Genomic DNA, 15,378 nt, shown 5'->3' with positions numbered 1-15,378 from the left:
ATCTGTAATGACTGCAAATGTGTCGCCCTGTATGAACCCAATGTTGCAGACGCTGGTCGTTTTAATGAGCACTCGCCGCATCCAGATACGCAGTGAAAACCTTCTCATCATGCAAAATCTACACTCATTCATATGATTTAGTCACGATATGTTAGTGTGTTTTTAGTTCTCTCACATGTGTGAGTGTGTGTGTGAGAGAGAGAGAAAGAGAAAGAGAGAGTGAGAGGATGCACCTTTGTGTATACACATGCACATACGTTGCATGACTGCATGAATGCTTGTGTGTAATAAAGCAGGTCTGGGTAAAAAAAAAGGAGAGTAGGAGAGGCACATGTGCTCCCTGAGCAAGAACAGGCAAAAGGAGGAGGAGGTGGGAAAAAAAAGGGGGGGGGGGGGGCATCCCAATCAATCAACCAGCTCGTCGCCTGCACTGAGTGCTGAGGGACCCACTGACTTTTGCACATAGCGGGAGCCAGCTGGAGCCCAGCCTTCCCAGAGCAGACAAAGACTCGCCTCGTGCAGCACTCTCAGCATCACTGATACCAGCAGTATCCCCACATTCACCAGCATACAACGATAGAGCAGGAGAGAAAACCACTTTAACCAATCACATATGATATAAGTATATCAGAGCAGCTACTTGTAACACTGTAATGAACAAAGCACTGTTCTTTTAAGTTTTAAAGTGACATCTACTTATGAATTACTATTTGGGATGACACAAACTAAATACAAAATACCTTTTGTTTGTTTTTTCCCCCAAATGAATTTACAACATGTGGGAGTAGAATGCATTATATATTGCCTACACCATGAAGAAGAAAGACAGGCAATCATAAAAGGCAGTAATGAAGGAGCTCCCTTTTGTAATAATATCTTGTCCGCCCAGATTTCTCGTCTCAGCGTTTTCATTTAATGCTGATATGAGATTGATTTGAGCTGATGAAATGAAATGGGATGGATGCATTTCCCAGGTGTCTGATTAAAGCAAATGTCTGGGCCATCGGATTATGTGATTGCATTGGAAATCTAATAGCATTGCTGTGTCCTCTGTGATTGTGGTCAAGTTGTAATTTCCCTGCTGATCCTTTTTTTCCTCCCCATCTCCCGTAAAATAATGAACACAAACTACCAGCTGCTCGCAAATCACTGTACAGAAGTGCTATGATCTGAAGGCAAAAACAATCTATAATAAATAGCTTTAGTTCATTTTTGTTATAAAATGTTGACAATATTTACTGGAGCTTCTATCCATCTCATCCATCACACTCTCTGTGTGTGTGTGTGTGAGTGTGTGTGTGTGTGTGTGTGTGTGTGTGTGTGTGTGTGTGTGTGTGTGTGTGTGTGTGTGTGTGTGTGTGTGCTGCTCTACAGTATAGTTGCTGTACAAAAAAAGCAGTACAACTGTGCAATGCAGGACATGATAATACAATGTGAAACTAAGTTTACGTTGCAGTCCAGACAAACAAAGTTAAATTGCTGGTGGAGGGTACGACCTGCTCCGAGTTATGTTCTTAATTAGGAGTAACCTGATTCCCTGAAACCACAACCCCACGGAACATGCTGCAGCAACAGTCGATTCCCCTTCTGCAATGTGTTACTCCCGACATACATCTCTGGCCATGCACTCTGTGTATACTGTATGTATTATAAGATTGGTGGCTCTGTGATTCAACATTGGTCTCTTATTATCGTATTCAAAGCAGTTTTTGTTCAAGATAAAAAGCAATGTGCTCTAGGAGTTACAGGATATCGTTCCAACAGGAACAGCTTGCTTTTCACAGTCAAAGCAGGGAAAGCCAGGATAGCCAATAGATAGAGCAGGCCAAGTGTGGAGAAAATTATTTACACATTTGATGCTCTGCCCACTGAGACCAATTAGGATAGTAAACTTGTCTAGCTTGAATCAAACAAGAGGTTTTAGTGTTCTTCTCCTGGCAGTAAACAGTACGTTGGTGTTACTGTTTTTCTTTGAAAGCAAAATAAGATTTTTCTACTGAAGACAATATTGTAATTGGTTGGCGAGGAGCTGAGCAGCGACACTCCAACAAACATCCATCTTAGTAACTGTTGTATTTACGGTGAGAGAAAGCGCCTTTCTTAAAATGAATGCGTGGGATGAAATTAAACACACTTCACGTCTCCAGTGCACTTAATCGGTATCAAGAATATTCTTGAATCAACTGAAGAAATACAATCTGCCATCATCGGGTGTTACAGGTCTTTTTACCGTCATACAAGGCCTTCCGGGCAACCTTGCTGAGGCTGATCAGACCTTGAGCTTGCGTCCAGATGGTTATCTAGCTACTTGCCCCATGGTTCCACTCTCTTGAGCCACAGTCATTTTGATGCTCTCTCTGCCACATCTGTGGTGTCGCGGATGGCTGTACTCACAACACTGATTGCGAATTTGTCTCTCTATCTTGGGTGAGGGATTCCTCCTCAGTTGCCCTTCCGGTGTCTTAGAGGGTGTAACATACTATACTGATTGTAAAGCCTCTTGAGTTAAATTTGTGATATTGGGCTGTATTAATATATATTAACTTGATATGCTTCTGTGGTGTAGGCTCTGGCCAAGGATTGCGCTGCGTTCAACTTCAGCCTGGAAGCACCTTGTCCTCCAGCCACCTTGCTTGCATTTACCAACCAGCCACTCATATTTAGTTGGCCATCTCATAGGCCCGTCCAAGCAATATTTCCAGGGGACTGTTAGCTCCAACATGATAACTTGCCTGGAGGATTCGGACATGAGAATGAGTTAACTTGACCTGTTTCTGCAAATTCCCGCAGATGTCCAAACTGAGGGGCCCATGGCTGCACCCCAGTCCTGGGGAAGGCCTGTCTTGTATGACCTCTCCTCTTCTCTTGCTGCTCTCACCTCGGCCTGAAGCAGGCAGCGCTTCTTCCTTCTCTGTGGGAGTGTCGATCTAGAAAGGTTGAAAAGATTTCAGCCCCAATCTGCCTTGAGCCACAACTCCCACCAGCTTGCTACCGATTTGAGAACATATTTCCCTCTTTAGGGCCTCAACTGGCGAGACTGGCACACCATGAGTGGCCACAAGATTCTGGGCCTGAATGGCATGCTCATCCATTGATCTCAGCCAACGCTCCAAATCAATACAGGTGGATAAGATGAATGATGCATCCCTCAGGGGCTGTCACACACCTCGCTAAAGCTCTTTTTTTTCCTGTGCTTCAAACGGAAGGTTTTGTCAATCTTTCCTCTCTTCAGCAACAATGATCTAGACTTGGCTGGTTTCAAACTCATCCGGGCCTACTCTATCAGCTTGTCTAGCCCCTGCAGTATCCACCTACAGCCTGGTACCGACTCCGTGGGGACTGTGAGACAGTGCACCCTGTAATTATCCCCACTTTGATCCTTTGGAAGCCTGCATGATGTTGCTGCTCCAGAGGAGACTTTCGCCCTAAAGTTGTAATAGTTATGGCATTTCTGGTTCGGCTGGGTACATTTTGTCAGTGTGATCTGTACCAGCTTGAGCTTGTGTAAGCTCCAAATTGTTATTTTAAAAATGAGTACTGGTTGCAAAAACTCACTTTGAACAGACACAAAATCATTTTCTTTTGTTTTGCATTTAATGATCGTATATGAGTGTAGAGCAAGTAAAACCAAACACAATTAACAAATAAATTTAATAGTTCAAATCTATTCTGTATTTTTCAAGCTAATAGCACATTAGGTGGGCTGTCTAATGATGATAACACAATTATTGGTTATTACCGCCATTCTAAAATAACACACTTGCCTAGTGATACATTGCAACCATTGCCGTAAGACATGAAGCATCATAAATAAGCACCATTAGATTAGATGAGTGTATTTTACGGTAAGGAATAGCTTAGACAAATGTATGTGGATGATGTCTTTATGAGGTTCATTAGCCACAGTAGTGCAGTGAGTTCAAGTGTTCATATGCCAAAACAATACATATACCATATATGTGTTAAATAAGTGGTTTAAAATGAGTATTTCAGTATTAAGCTTTTATTAGAAATGTATTCATAATTATATATTTTTTTGCCATATTAAAGAGTTGGAAAGGAGCGTTTCACTAATTAAAACACTCACTTCCATTATTGCCATCCTTACAGCGTGGGATCCCACTGTTTGAGTCAGTGCTGGATTGTATAGAAATCATTGTGGCTGTGTGCCAGTCAATCACCACTATAATTATGTCCACAGAGAAATATGTAAATGCTGATTAGCTGTAGTTCTGTTTCTTGGGTTCCATTATGGACTATCAATCAGTGAACCATTTCACAAGTATTACAAGGAGTAAGAAAACCTTCCTGTTTTCTGTTATATTCTTTTTTTTAAGCTTTATTTGATTTGAAATAAAGTCAAAAGAAGTCATTTGTTGCCTTGCCTGTCCCACTCTTTCTTCGTGTCCTTCTCTCTCGGTCACCCGCGCAACAGTCTTGACTCTGTTAGGTCTGTGAATTTGAATGCTGAGTACAGTTGCCTCCGTTGTGGCTGTCTTTCATCTTCCCCAAGGTCAGAGACACAGAGCTCCATCTGACAGCAGAGCGTCTCCTGAATAGGTAAAGAGATACCACAGACTAACTGACAGACAGATAAAACAGTGCCCTCAGCTGGAGGTGCTGAGGAGTGACCACAGAAGGTCCGGATACAAGCATGCATCCATCATTCATGTCAACGGTACAAAGGGAGCAACGGTGACCTGAATGCTGAGCAATCCCAGCGCACAAGGAAAGATGTTTTCTAAATTCTGAGAAAAGAATAGTAATTTATTGGAACTTTCTTTCATTTGTTTTCTTCAGCTGGTCTTCACTCACACAGTTTGAGAATGATCTAAACCTTTCTGTTGATAAAACATGATAGTGATCATATATCTGGGCTCCATTTCAAGCTGGATTTAGTCACTTATGTGAAATGTTTAGTGAACAAACACTGTATGCTACGGTCCATGGTCCATGTTTGGATATGTAAATGAGGGTTGGTGTATGATTGCCTTGCCACAATGTTATTCCACCTCCTTCCACTGGAGGGGTGCCCTCCACATGCTTGGTCTGGAGGAAAGCGTCTCCATAGAAACCAAGACAACGGTGGCACATGGGCTTAGAGGGCGATTTGGCAAATGTGGTTTTCTTTTGGGGAACTATGACACTAGGGTGCACTGGTGCTGGGCCACAAATGAGAGCATCAAGCAGGGATATTGAGTGTCGAACAACAGACACTTATTTTTACCTAATTTAAAGTGCATTTACACAACCAATGATGAAGATAAATACATGTATTCATGTTTCAAATGCAAAACAAGTGGACTAACGTGTGTGTGCGTGTGTGTGTGATGTTGTACTCTAGATTTAACTGACAAAATGTGACAACGTTTTATGAACACAAGCAGAATGTCCATTAACACTTTTAAAGGATATTATCTAACTGGATGATGAACATAGATCATTAACAAATAATAAACATTGTACTCGGTGTATGGATTATTTGTGGTTTAACTAACAAGAGAGGAAGCACAGTAATCATTTTCACTGATCAAAAGTAAATGTTGTGCTCCAACAAAAAAAAGGCACTCTATCTCTCTGTCTCTGATGCTAAATAAACGTTGAAGCTAATGTCAGGCCCATCTCTCACCCTTCATTTCCTTTTTTCTTCTCTCCTACCCCTCTCATTCTCTCACTGTCTTACGCGGTACTTAATATCCTGCCTTCTGTCTACATGCCATCCAGGAAGATGACAAAGTATGCAGCAAATAGGACCCAGAAAAGACTCATTGTGTTGCATCAATGGTGTGTTTGGAAAGCTCATGGGGAAATCTGACTTTCCCATTCTAATATATGCAGAGTGAAGCACTGTTGGTGAGCTGAAGTGGGAGGGAGACGCCGGGCTCTGTAAATGCAGAGCGGGACCATTACTCCCTGAAAGAAGCAACTCTTGTCCTAATTAGCTTAAAAAGTAGATTCTGAATCTGAAAATAGCAAGGCGTTAAAGAAAGGAGCTCATCTCAATGGTCCTGTCAATAGTGGTCTTGTTTGGTGTAGAGAGAAGACGAGCAGAATGAGAGACGGAGTGAGAAAGACAGACAAAGAGGGAAGAAAGAGAGACCACTTAAATCCAAATCTTCTGTAGATTTCTATTTTAGGCATATGTCATAGTGGCCTAAAAACAACCTGTCAAATGTAATGTAAATGTCAGTGGAGAGAGGAGAGAGGAAATGAGAGACTAGCTGAAGTGACAATGTGAGGTAAGGTCATTTTTACTAGCTTTCCAAACCCATTGGCCTTGATTTGATGGATGGTATTTAAAAAAGTAAAGAAATCACATAAAACTGACTCTTCAGTACATGCAGAGTTTGAGTTTATTGTTAAAAGGACAAGTATTAGACAGTTAAGCACCTACGTTGCACTGCTGAATTCACTAATAGATGTGAATTGAAGGGACGGCATTGATTAGATGATCTGCATGAAACTCAATGAACCTGATGAAAAGGTGTACATCTCACAAATAAACAATTTTCACTCATTATAACAATCTTTAAATAGGTTAGTCAATTTCTAAAATAAAATATTGATTTGAAAGTCTGCAACAAATATACTCTCAGCAATCAAACTCATTTTCACGTTATATTCATTGCTCATTTCTAAAGAAGTATAAATGATTCCACCCTGGATGGAGTTATTTGTAATCCTGGTGATTATTTAGAAAAATGTAGAACACTAAAATGCATCTCCTGCTTGCTTTTGTGTGAATTACTGTTTTAATTAAATATCAATGTCTTATCATCTTACTACTTCTTTCACAATAACATCTTAGAATACACACGCTTGTAAAAATGTACTTTTCTGCTAAATCTTGGTTATATATTTAGCATTTTGAATAAAGGAAAGCTGATTTTTCAATGTGAGGATATACAATTTAAATATTGTATTAATATTTATAACAGCACTTGGTAATAACAATACTATGAAATATGAATGATACGATTAAAATGTTTATTATCCTTATTATATCATATTAGACTCATACTACACTTCAGTTTTACAAGAACATAAACACTTGTTTTGATATGACTAAGTATGACTAAGAATAAGTTTGTGAGAGTTAGTGAAGATTTAAATTGATGTTATGGTATATTATTTACACATTATAGCAATTTGATTAATTGTTCCAGTCAGCGCATTACCATTTAAATAACATTCTTAATCTTTAGTGGAGCAAAAAATTCAGAAATCACAAAAGTACCGTGGGCTTCCTGTGCATAAAGTGAATCCTCTATTTCCCTGCAGAAATCCTTCAATGCCCTCGTCAATTACAGTGGATCCATGAAGAATAAGTAACTGGCTAATTTACAATTGTTGATTGATAAATTGGGTATTATTGCCATAGTGTACGGGCACTGGGAATTTATTTAGCAATTATATTTTGGTTTCTGTTTAGTTGTATGCAGTGGTGGAACATACATGTACTCAAGTACTGTATTCAAGTACAATTCTGAGGTAATTGTACTTATGTTGAATATTTCCATTACATATTTCTCCCACTCCACGACATTTCAGAGGCAAATATTGTACTTTTTACTCCACAGTATTTATTTGATAGCTTTAGTTACTTTACGGATTCAGATTGCCAATACAAAATAATAGCAAACAGCAAAAATAAAGTGATGTATTGTCATAGATTAAGCTACACAGCAGTATATGAAGTACTTAAAGTATGTTTTGATGCCAATATTTTTTCATAAGTGACAGATTTTTAATGCAGGACTTACTAAGTAGTTCTTCACAGTGGTATTGCTACATTTTTCTATAAGTAAATTATCCGAGTACCTCCCCCACCACTGGTTGTATGAATGCTTATCATACTAAGTTTTTCAGCTCTTTGAGATCTGCTATTCTCTACTGTAATTGTACTGATGTGCTCTAGCACCTTACTGAACTGTGTGACTCTGTTGTTGAAAATAGTACTTCTTAGTTAGCCAAGCAAAACTATGCCAACAAGTGTGTTTACTGCCAAGAGATTGTTTCCTGTGGCCTCAACCAAGTTTCCGAGAGTTTCTCACTGCAGTGAAACAGCATCCCCAGCTGGAGAGCTGCAGTCAATTTAGTATTTAGGTCAGCAACAAATTCAAGTCTTGTATTCAGATTTAAGCTAATGACTCGGACACTGATTTGACTGACTGCCCAGGGTGTGGTATAGCTGAATTTGCACAATGCAAAGGGAATTACCAGCCTAATATGTAATTCAACCAGGGTTATCGCTCATACTGCTGCTGATGTAGGCCTAATTTATATCTGTATATTATACATATATTGTATACTTTTTTTTTTTGCTATTGCAAAGTACGTAGGTTACGTTGCTCGCTCACTTGTCACCTTAAATAATAATATAAACTACAAAATAACACAACTATGTGATCAGAAGTGTGACAACATCACTTCAGATTAACTGTAAATGCAAGGTGCTTATCTTACATGTTGGGGAAATGGTCAGCGGTGAGTCTGGTAGTGTGCAGTGAAGAGGTTAACACGCCACACTGTTTACCTCCACCGGTGGGCCAGGTTCAGCACCATGGACAGAGAGCTAAACCCTGATTGGTTAAACAAAAAAACAACGTCAAGGATTAGTTTAATCTGCCTATTGGTCTGAATCAAAGTGACAGCAGACTCACGCACGGTGATTGGTGGAGGGTCAGGATAGTTAGGGATTTATCGCTCTGGTTTTAAAGAAGAAAGTATTATAATAGTCTATTAGTTTGCTTGCAGATATCGTCCGATCGGCAGTCCTTCTCTGTTCCTCACGCAGCGTGAAGCTTCCGTTGGAGACGGTGCATTGTAAACAGAGCAGCTCTGCTCTCCGGAGGAGGTAAGCAGATTACGTTTCCTGTGGAATCCGTAATTCCTGGCTATGATGACCAGCTCTCTGTCAAAATACCCAACCGTCTTCGCACATGTAGTGAATATTGCTGCTCATTTCATCCAGTGGAGTGGAACTTGCGAGTGATTGCAACAACCGCGTGTGACCGGTCTCCCGGGGTTTGTGTTGGCGTTTTCTGGTGGTTTCACTGAAACCGGAAGGATAGGATTCAGTCGTTAAACTCTTACTACAGAGACAGTGCCTGGAGGGCTCACGTATTAAAGCCCCCGGCAGAACGTCTGGACGGCGACGCTTAGTTACAGCACCCTGTAATAAACGCCTTCTATCCATCAAGTAGGCTATAAAGTAGCCGATGCATTGGTTAATGGGCCAACCTCTAGTTTACTCTTATTATATGACATGCAAAATAATTCCACATCGGGTTACGTTCCGGGAACCGCATTATTGTTTCCGAAAAGTGAATATTTCTTTATTCTTTGTTCTTCACCTTGCTTCCACAAACGTGGATCAAACATGACTGACTATGCGGCCAGTGATTTTCAGGTGTAAACCGGACATCAGCACCCAAACAGCATACATCCAAAAACCTATTCTCAGTCTAGTTTGTTCATCTTGTGGTGGCAGCAGAATCCTTTTCTCCTCAACTTCCACCTTCTGATCAGCAATATCCAGAGCCAGCCCTGACCTCATGGGGCCCTAAGCAAAATTCTGCTAAGGGGGCCCTCCTACCTGAACTATCAGCCATGTAAACTATTTCCCACACAGTCACACCTGATACCCCAGTGCTCCCAATACAATCCTCCCTCCTTTAAAACTGTTTGTTCCACCTGTCAGTCTAAGGTAGACCTATACAGAACAGAATGAGGTAACAATATTTATTGAATTGATTATTATGATTATGATATTGTTGATTATGATTATTTATTACAGAGCTTTGGCTCTACTCACAAGCATTGGCATAGCACCTGTAAATTAATAAGGAATTAATATCCACCGGTCTCTCCAAGGCAGTCAAGGTGCTATTCCACCTGTCAGCCCACAAGTCAACTTCATTGACTTGAGGAAGAGGAACACCTTGTCACATGTGTAGGCTATAGATTGATTGCATAATTGACAGGAGGCAAAGTCAGCAGCATATAGGCTTCCGTTCACACAATTATTTAATTCAATCTGAATAACAAAAAAAGGGAATTTCATTATTTTGTGGGCATCAAAAAAACAAAATATTTGAAGGTTCTCCAAAGGTTTTGTAAAAGTACCCTTCAGGACACATTTCCTGAAGGTTAACTGCTTGCTCGGTGGATTATACAAAGGCTACAGAAATAAGTCAGTACCAACGTCCTAACCTCCAGTTTCTTCTTATTTGACAGGCTCAAGAGACAGAAGAAGGAGTAAATCTAAACAGCAAACTCCACACTTTATCCCCATGGCAGGTCAGAGATTATAAAGCAATACCTTATTATAAAGCAATCACCATACCCAAGCTGCTATGTCTAACTGTCTAACTGGAATTACTTGTCTCAGAGGCCAACTTCCCCCCACTGCCGGGATTCATTCCACTCAAGCCATGCTTCTACCAGGACTTTGATGAGATCCCTGAACACCACCGCAGCATGTGCAAGAAAATGTACCACCTGTGGATATGTGAGTGGCTTAAAGTGAGGTTGTATTGTTATAATAGTTGTATGGGATTTCCTGTTGCATTATCCCTGCATCAGGCTACCATATAAACTTTGGAGCTTAAATTTTAACTATGAAACTTTAAACTTTAGACTTTTCATGCTTGACTCTACAATATAACAACAGAAGCCAGCGTTTTCCAGGAGTTTCCATAAATTGTGTTCACCTCTGTGGTTAATAAGAACTATGTAACAGAAGGGCAATGGTTTGCAAGAGTCCCTTTGGTCCAAAAATATATTCTTTTTATTGGCTGTGACTGTGTTATTCTGACTGGTTTATTTGCTAATGAGTCATAGCGCTGACCAGATGGCCTTGGTTTGAGCAGAGCAGTTAACATTGAGATTGTGTTAAACAATTTCAGCCAGAGGCACTTTCATCAAAGTTTATTACACTATAAACAAGCGGGACAATGATGTTTGTGATATTGCTCTGGTCTGGAAGCTCCCTGCCCGTCCATGAAGGCATGCATGGTGGAGTGCAGGGAGTAACTCAAAGCTGCTGCAACATTTATGTAGGTGCAGTGACACTGGCAGTTAGGAGTAGGGCAATGACCCAATATACAGTATAGTAACAAAGATAATGGCAACAAAAGTGAAAGCTGTGGTGTCAAAGCATACAACTGATTTTGGCCAAATATAGCAAAGTGCAGAGGTGCCTCTCCATTCCAATTTACCTGCTGTAAACCACAGCTGATTATGATTGTGTTTGAAGTGCCCAGTCAACAAAACAAAAGATGTTTTTCATTTGAAACAATAATTCATACACAACAAAAAAATATATATTTGTTACTCTAAAGGCGACTAAACTCTCTTCTCTCTGCAGGTGTTGTCTTATTAAGTAAACAATAAACATAAGCAGGTATTCAAACCGCCAATCTGCTTTTGGATGTGCTGTTAATCTCTTTTCCTGCACCAATGTTCTGTATGCATGGCATGCGCATTATTTGCATACTTGCATGTTAGTCAGCATGCAATTTCTTCCTTCTCATTTCCTGTGTAAAAATAATTTGAAGTGTTAACTGTGTTCCTCAATCACTGTCATGTTGCAGCTGTGTTTGGCCTCATCATTCTCTTGTAAACCAAAGATGGGACCAAAGCACAGAGCTACAATTAGAGCCAAGTGCAACTTAAGCGGGGAGTACTGTAGCCTCATAACATTACTGAGAATTAAAAGAGAAGGAGGCCCGAAAAAAGGCTAGTCAGGAAACACAAGCCATGCATTGCAATTACATATGTCACTTTATATGAATTCTGGCTTCTTTCATATCCACATATTAACGCTTTTTCAAACCCTTTTCTGCATGTTCAAGTCTGCACACCGAATGTAACAGTGTGTAACAGTCTGTTTTGGTCTTACAGTGAATAGTGCTACTCTTGCTGTGAATCTCATTGGCTGCTTTGCTTGGATGTTTGGGGGAGGTGGCGTGACCAACTTTGGACTGGCTATCATCTGGCTAATCATGTTCACTCCTTGCTCTTATGTCTGCTGGTTCAGGCCCCTCTACAAGGCCTTCAAGTAAGTCAAATATGAAATAGTAACATTATATCAATATTGTTTAGTCAGTACTCCAGCGGTAACTCATTATAAAGTTGTGTTTTGTCGTTGCATTTTTCTGGCAAAGCTGTTGTAGTTGTTTAAAGTACAAAGCAACACAATAATAACCTTATACATAGCACATATACCATACTAGTAATGGACTAATGTGATATATTGCAATATAAGGTACAAAGGGATAAAGATAAATTATGCTTTTGTGTTTTTTTTCCACTCAACAGAGACAATAACTGTGTATCACATACTGTATAATGTATACTATGTTATCCAATAACACTGAGTGACAAAGAGATTATTCCTGGCTTGACTGTCATTATGGTTGCGAGTACTTCTGTGGTCATTGCTGTAGCCTTTTGGGGTTTCCTCCCTTCTTTATATATCCATATGCTAAAAATATGTGCACATTTGGTAGATCAGAGGTCTACTACAGATCACAAGATATTTCCTAACAAATGCCATATGGGAACATGCACTACCCCTTCACTAATGGGCAGCGTAGAATATCTTCTTAAATCATTCCTTTATCTTCTGGGCTTATGCTATCTCCTTCTTGACGAGTTTCCTGAGTCATGGACAGCCAACGTATTGTCTAGTACAGTAGATGATGCCCTGATGCAAAACTTGGTTCTCACCCGCCTCTCTGGTGAAGATCAAACCAGACATTACCAGACATTACTCCTCATGGTGCAGGGTGGGAATGAACTAAATCACCCTGTAGGCTTGAATGCCTTCAAACCAAATGTATAGATAACATGAATAACATCATGCAAGATGCAACATGCACATACAAGATTAGATGTACAGTAGTGAAACATTTTTTATGCACATGTAAATATTTCTTGATCATCTTTTTCTTTTCTTTTTACATAGGAGCGACAGCTCCTTCAACTTCATGCAGTTCTTTTTTGTGTTCATGGCCCAAGTTGGCATCAGCATCATCCAATGCATAGGCATCCCTGGATGGGGAGTATGGTAAGAGTCACAAATTGAAAATTAATTCCAAATATTTCTTGTAAATAGTTTTTAAATAGAAGATATTATGCATGTTCATCAATCTTTCATTAAAATTAGTCATTTTTTTGTTGAGTCTTCACTTAAGAAAATGATTTACTAAAGTAAGACTTAACGAACTCTAAAGTGAGTGCCATTACAATAAGATACAGAAACTCATACATAGTCTAATGCAACTCAAATACCAGAGCCATTGTTGAAGTTTAGATATTTCCACAAGCGTTTATATTTGATTCATTCATTGTTATGCATGAATTAACATTAAGTATCAGAAGTTGTTTTAATCAAACTACAAAATCTACTTTGAATGAAACATTTGGAGGTCAAGGAATACGTCCTGTCAGGAGGACTATATATATTTTTAAAGACCTTGTGCGCTGCTTTCATTAACACAAGAGGGATGAAACATCAGAAATTGCCCTCATATAACTTTTATGATAGTCCTGTCATTAGATTTTGAGAGGCTGTTAAAGAGATCCTCAAAATGTCACCTCACTCAGGCTGATGATCAGAAATTAATATTATGACAGCCTCCATAAAGTTTGTAAATGTCACCATGTGCAACTGGATATTCTCATGTATGAGCTGTAAAACTTTAAAACTTTATATTGCAGTACTTAAAGTCCACAAAAAATACTGGCATTTAACATCCAGATGTTCAGTGGCGGTATCATGATGAGGCACACCAGACAATCCAATAACAGATCATTATGGTTCATGTTGTGTTCATCATCTAAAATGAATCTTCTTCTTTTGTGTGTGTTAATGGTCATCTGTGTCTTTTTCAGCGGTTGGTTGGCTACCCTGTCCTTCTTTAGCTATAATATTTTCATTGCGCTCATCATGTTGGTCCCTACTATCATGTTCACTGCAGTGGCCTCACTCTCCTTCTTTGCTCTCACCAGGGTAAGAATTTAACTTGTGCATTTATACAAAGGGAAATGTAGACAGGCAACTTCTTTGAATACATTTTCTGTCATTGTAACTTTTATGATGTCTTTTGTCAAAAGATTATTAAAATGATTGTGGCAGAAAATAACTTTACAGGATTTGAGATATCAACAAAGTAGCGTTGTTAGGTTTATAATTATAAATGCCAGAATTACAATAAATCCTTTGCTGTCCTAGAAAAAACAGATTTACTGATTTGGGAATAGAGTTGCAAAACTAAAAAAAAACAACCTATGTGACAACATTAGCTAAAGTAATGAAAACCTCTTACCTTCCACGCGTGAAGGCTTGTTGATGATAACTTGTGAAACCGCCTTGCTTACAGATCCATAATTACTACCGTGGCAGTGGGGCCAGCATGTCCAAAGCTCAGGAGGAATGGACCACGGGTGCCTGGAAAAACCCTCAAGTTCAGGCAGCGGCCCAGCAGGCAGCCATGGGGGCAGCTGCTGGAGCCATGCAGGAGCAGCAATCCAGCCCACAATATAACGACAACCAGATATAGCCTCTTCAAGACACAGCTGTCAAAGAAATGATGTGACAGTTGTGTCAAAGTGAGATCAACAGGGTTAGGAAAATATTACAATTTCCCACAGTATTGATGATTATTAGGTTAAAAGCACTTGCCTATTTTAACATATCCAGTTTTTCCATTTCGGACAAAATCCCTGATAAAGCAGAATTGTCAGTAATTTCAAGCAATTTCATCATTTTACAAACAAAAAAGCTCCGAACATCTGTGGGTTGCTGGTTTTCGTCTTCCTGTATTAAAGGGCAGGCTGATTATTTGTAGTGTTTTATATCATTTCATATGTTTTTTGTGTTTGGAAAGTTGGAATGAAACTAGTTTTGAATGTGTTACTTTAGTGGCTATGAGAGAGCTGTGTGTTAATGTACTCTTTGTGTTGACCTGCAATTTTTTAGCAATTTTTACAAAAGAAAGCAAACAGATTATTTTTGATGTACAATAACTTTTGTTGTGATGAAGATTACATTATTTAGTATTATCTTATGTATTTGCCAATGCACCATTATAATGATACATTGTTGAGGGTGTAAAGTCACTTTAGTTTCTATTGTATTTTGATTTCAAAGGTAAACCAAAGATCCTGTGTATTACTCTACCTCTAGTTTAAATCATGCTTCTTTATGTGAGCAGTATTTCACCATATTTCTATACAGATACACTGTAATGTTGAATTGAAGTCTGTCTGTGTCACAATAAGAAACAGTATTATTGCAAGACAGCTGGAACAAAACAACAGAAACAATCAGACTTACTTGATGCTGACTCTTTGATGTACTTGGATCTT

At 39.3% G+C, this 15,378-nt stretch overlaps 1 protein-coding gene across 1 annotated transcript; it reads left to right on the top strand.

The window, feature by feature from the left end:
- Nucleotides 1-10,295: 10,295 nt before the first annotated feature.
- On the top strand, nucleotides 10,296-14,570 carry LOC306696931 (secretory carrier-associated membrane protein 5-like; the record flags this gene model as incomplete). The annotated part of the gene is made up of 6 exons (XM_079160657.1): nucleotides 10,296-10,302; nucleotides 10,394-10,513; nucleotides 11,908-12,064; nucleotides 12,974-13,075; nucleotides 13,903-14,020; nucleotides 14,391-14,570. 6 exons carry the CDS (start codon nucleotides 10,296-10,298, stop codon nucleotides 14,568-14,570), a joined length of 684 nt encoding a protein of 227 aa, XP_079016783.1.
- Between the last annotated feature and the right edge of the window lie 808 nt (nucleotides 14,571-15,378).

Source organism: Pholis gunnellus (genome assembly GCF_910591455.1).
Source record: "Pholis gunnellus genome assembly, chromosome: 1".
Classification (NCBI taxonomy): Eukaryota; Metazoa; Chordata; class Actinopteri; order Perciformes; family Pholidae; genus Pholis; species Pholis gunnellus.
The sequence above is the reverse complement of the archived record's forward strand: the minus strand, read 5'-3'. Positions and strand labels throughout refer to the sequence as shown.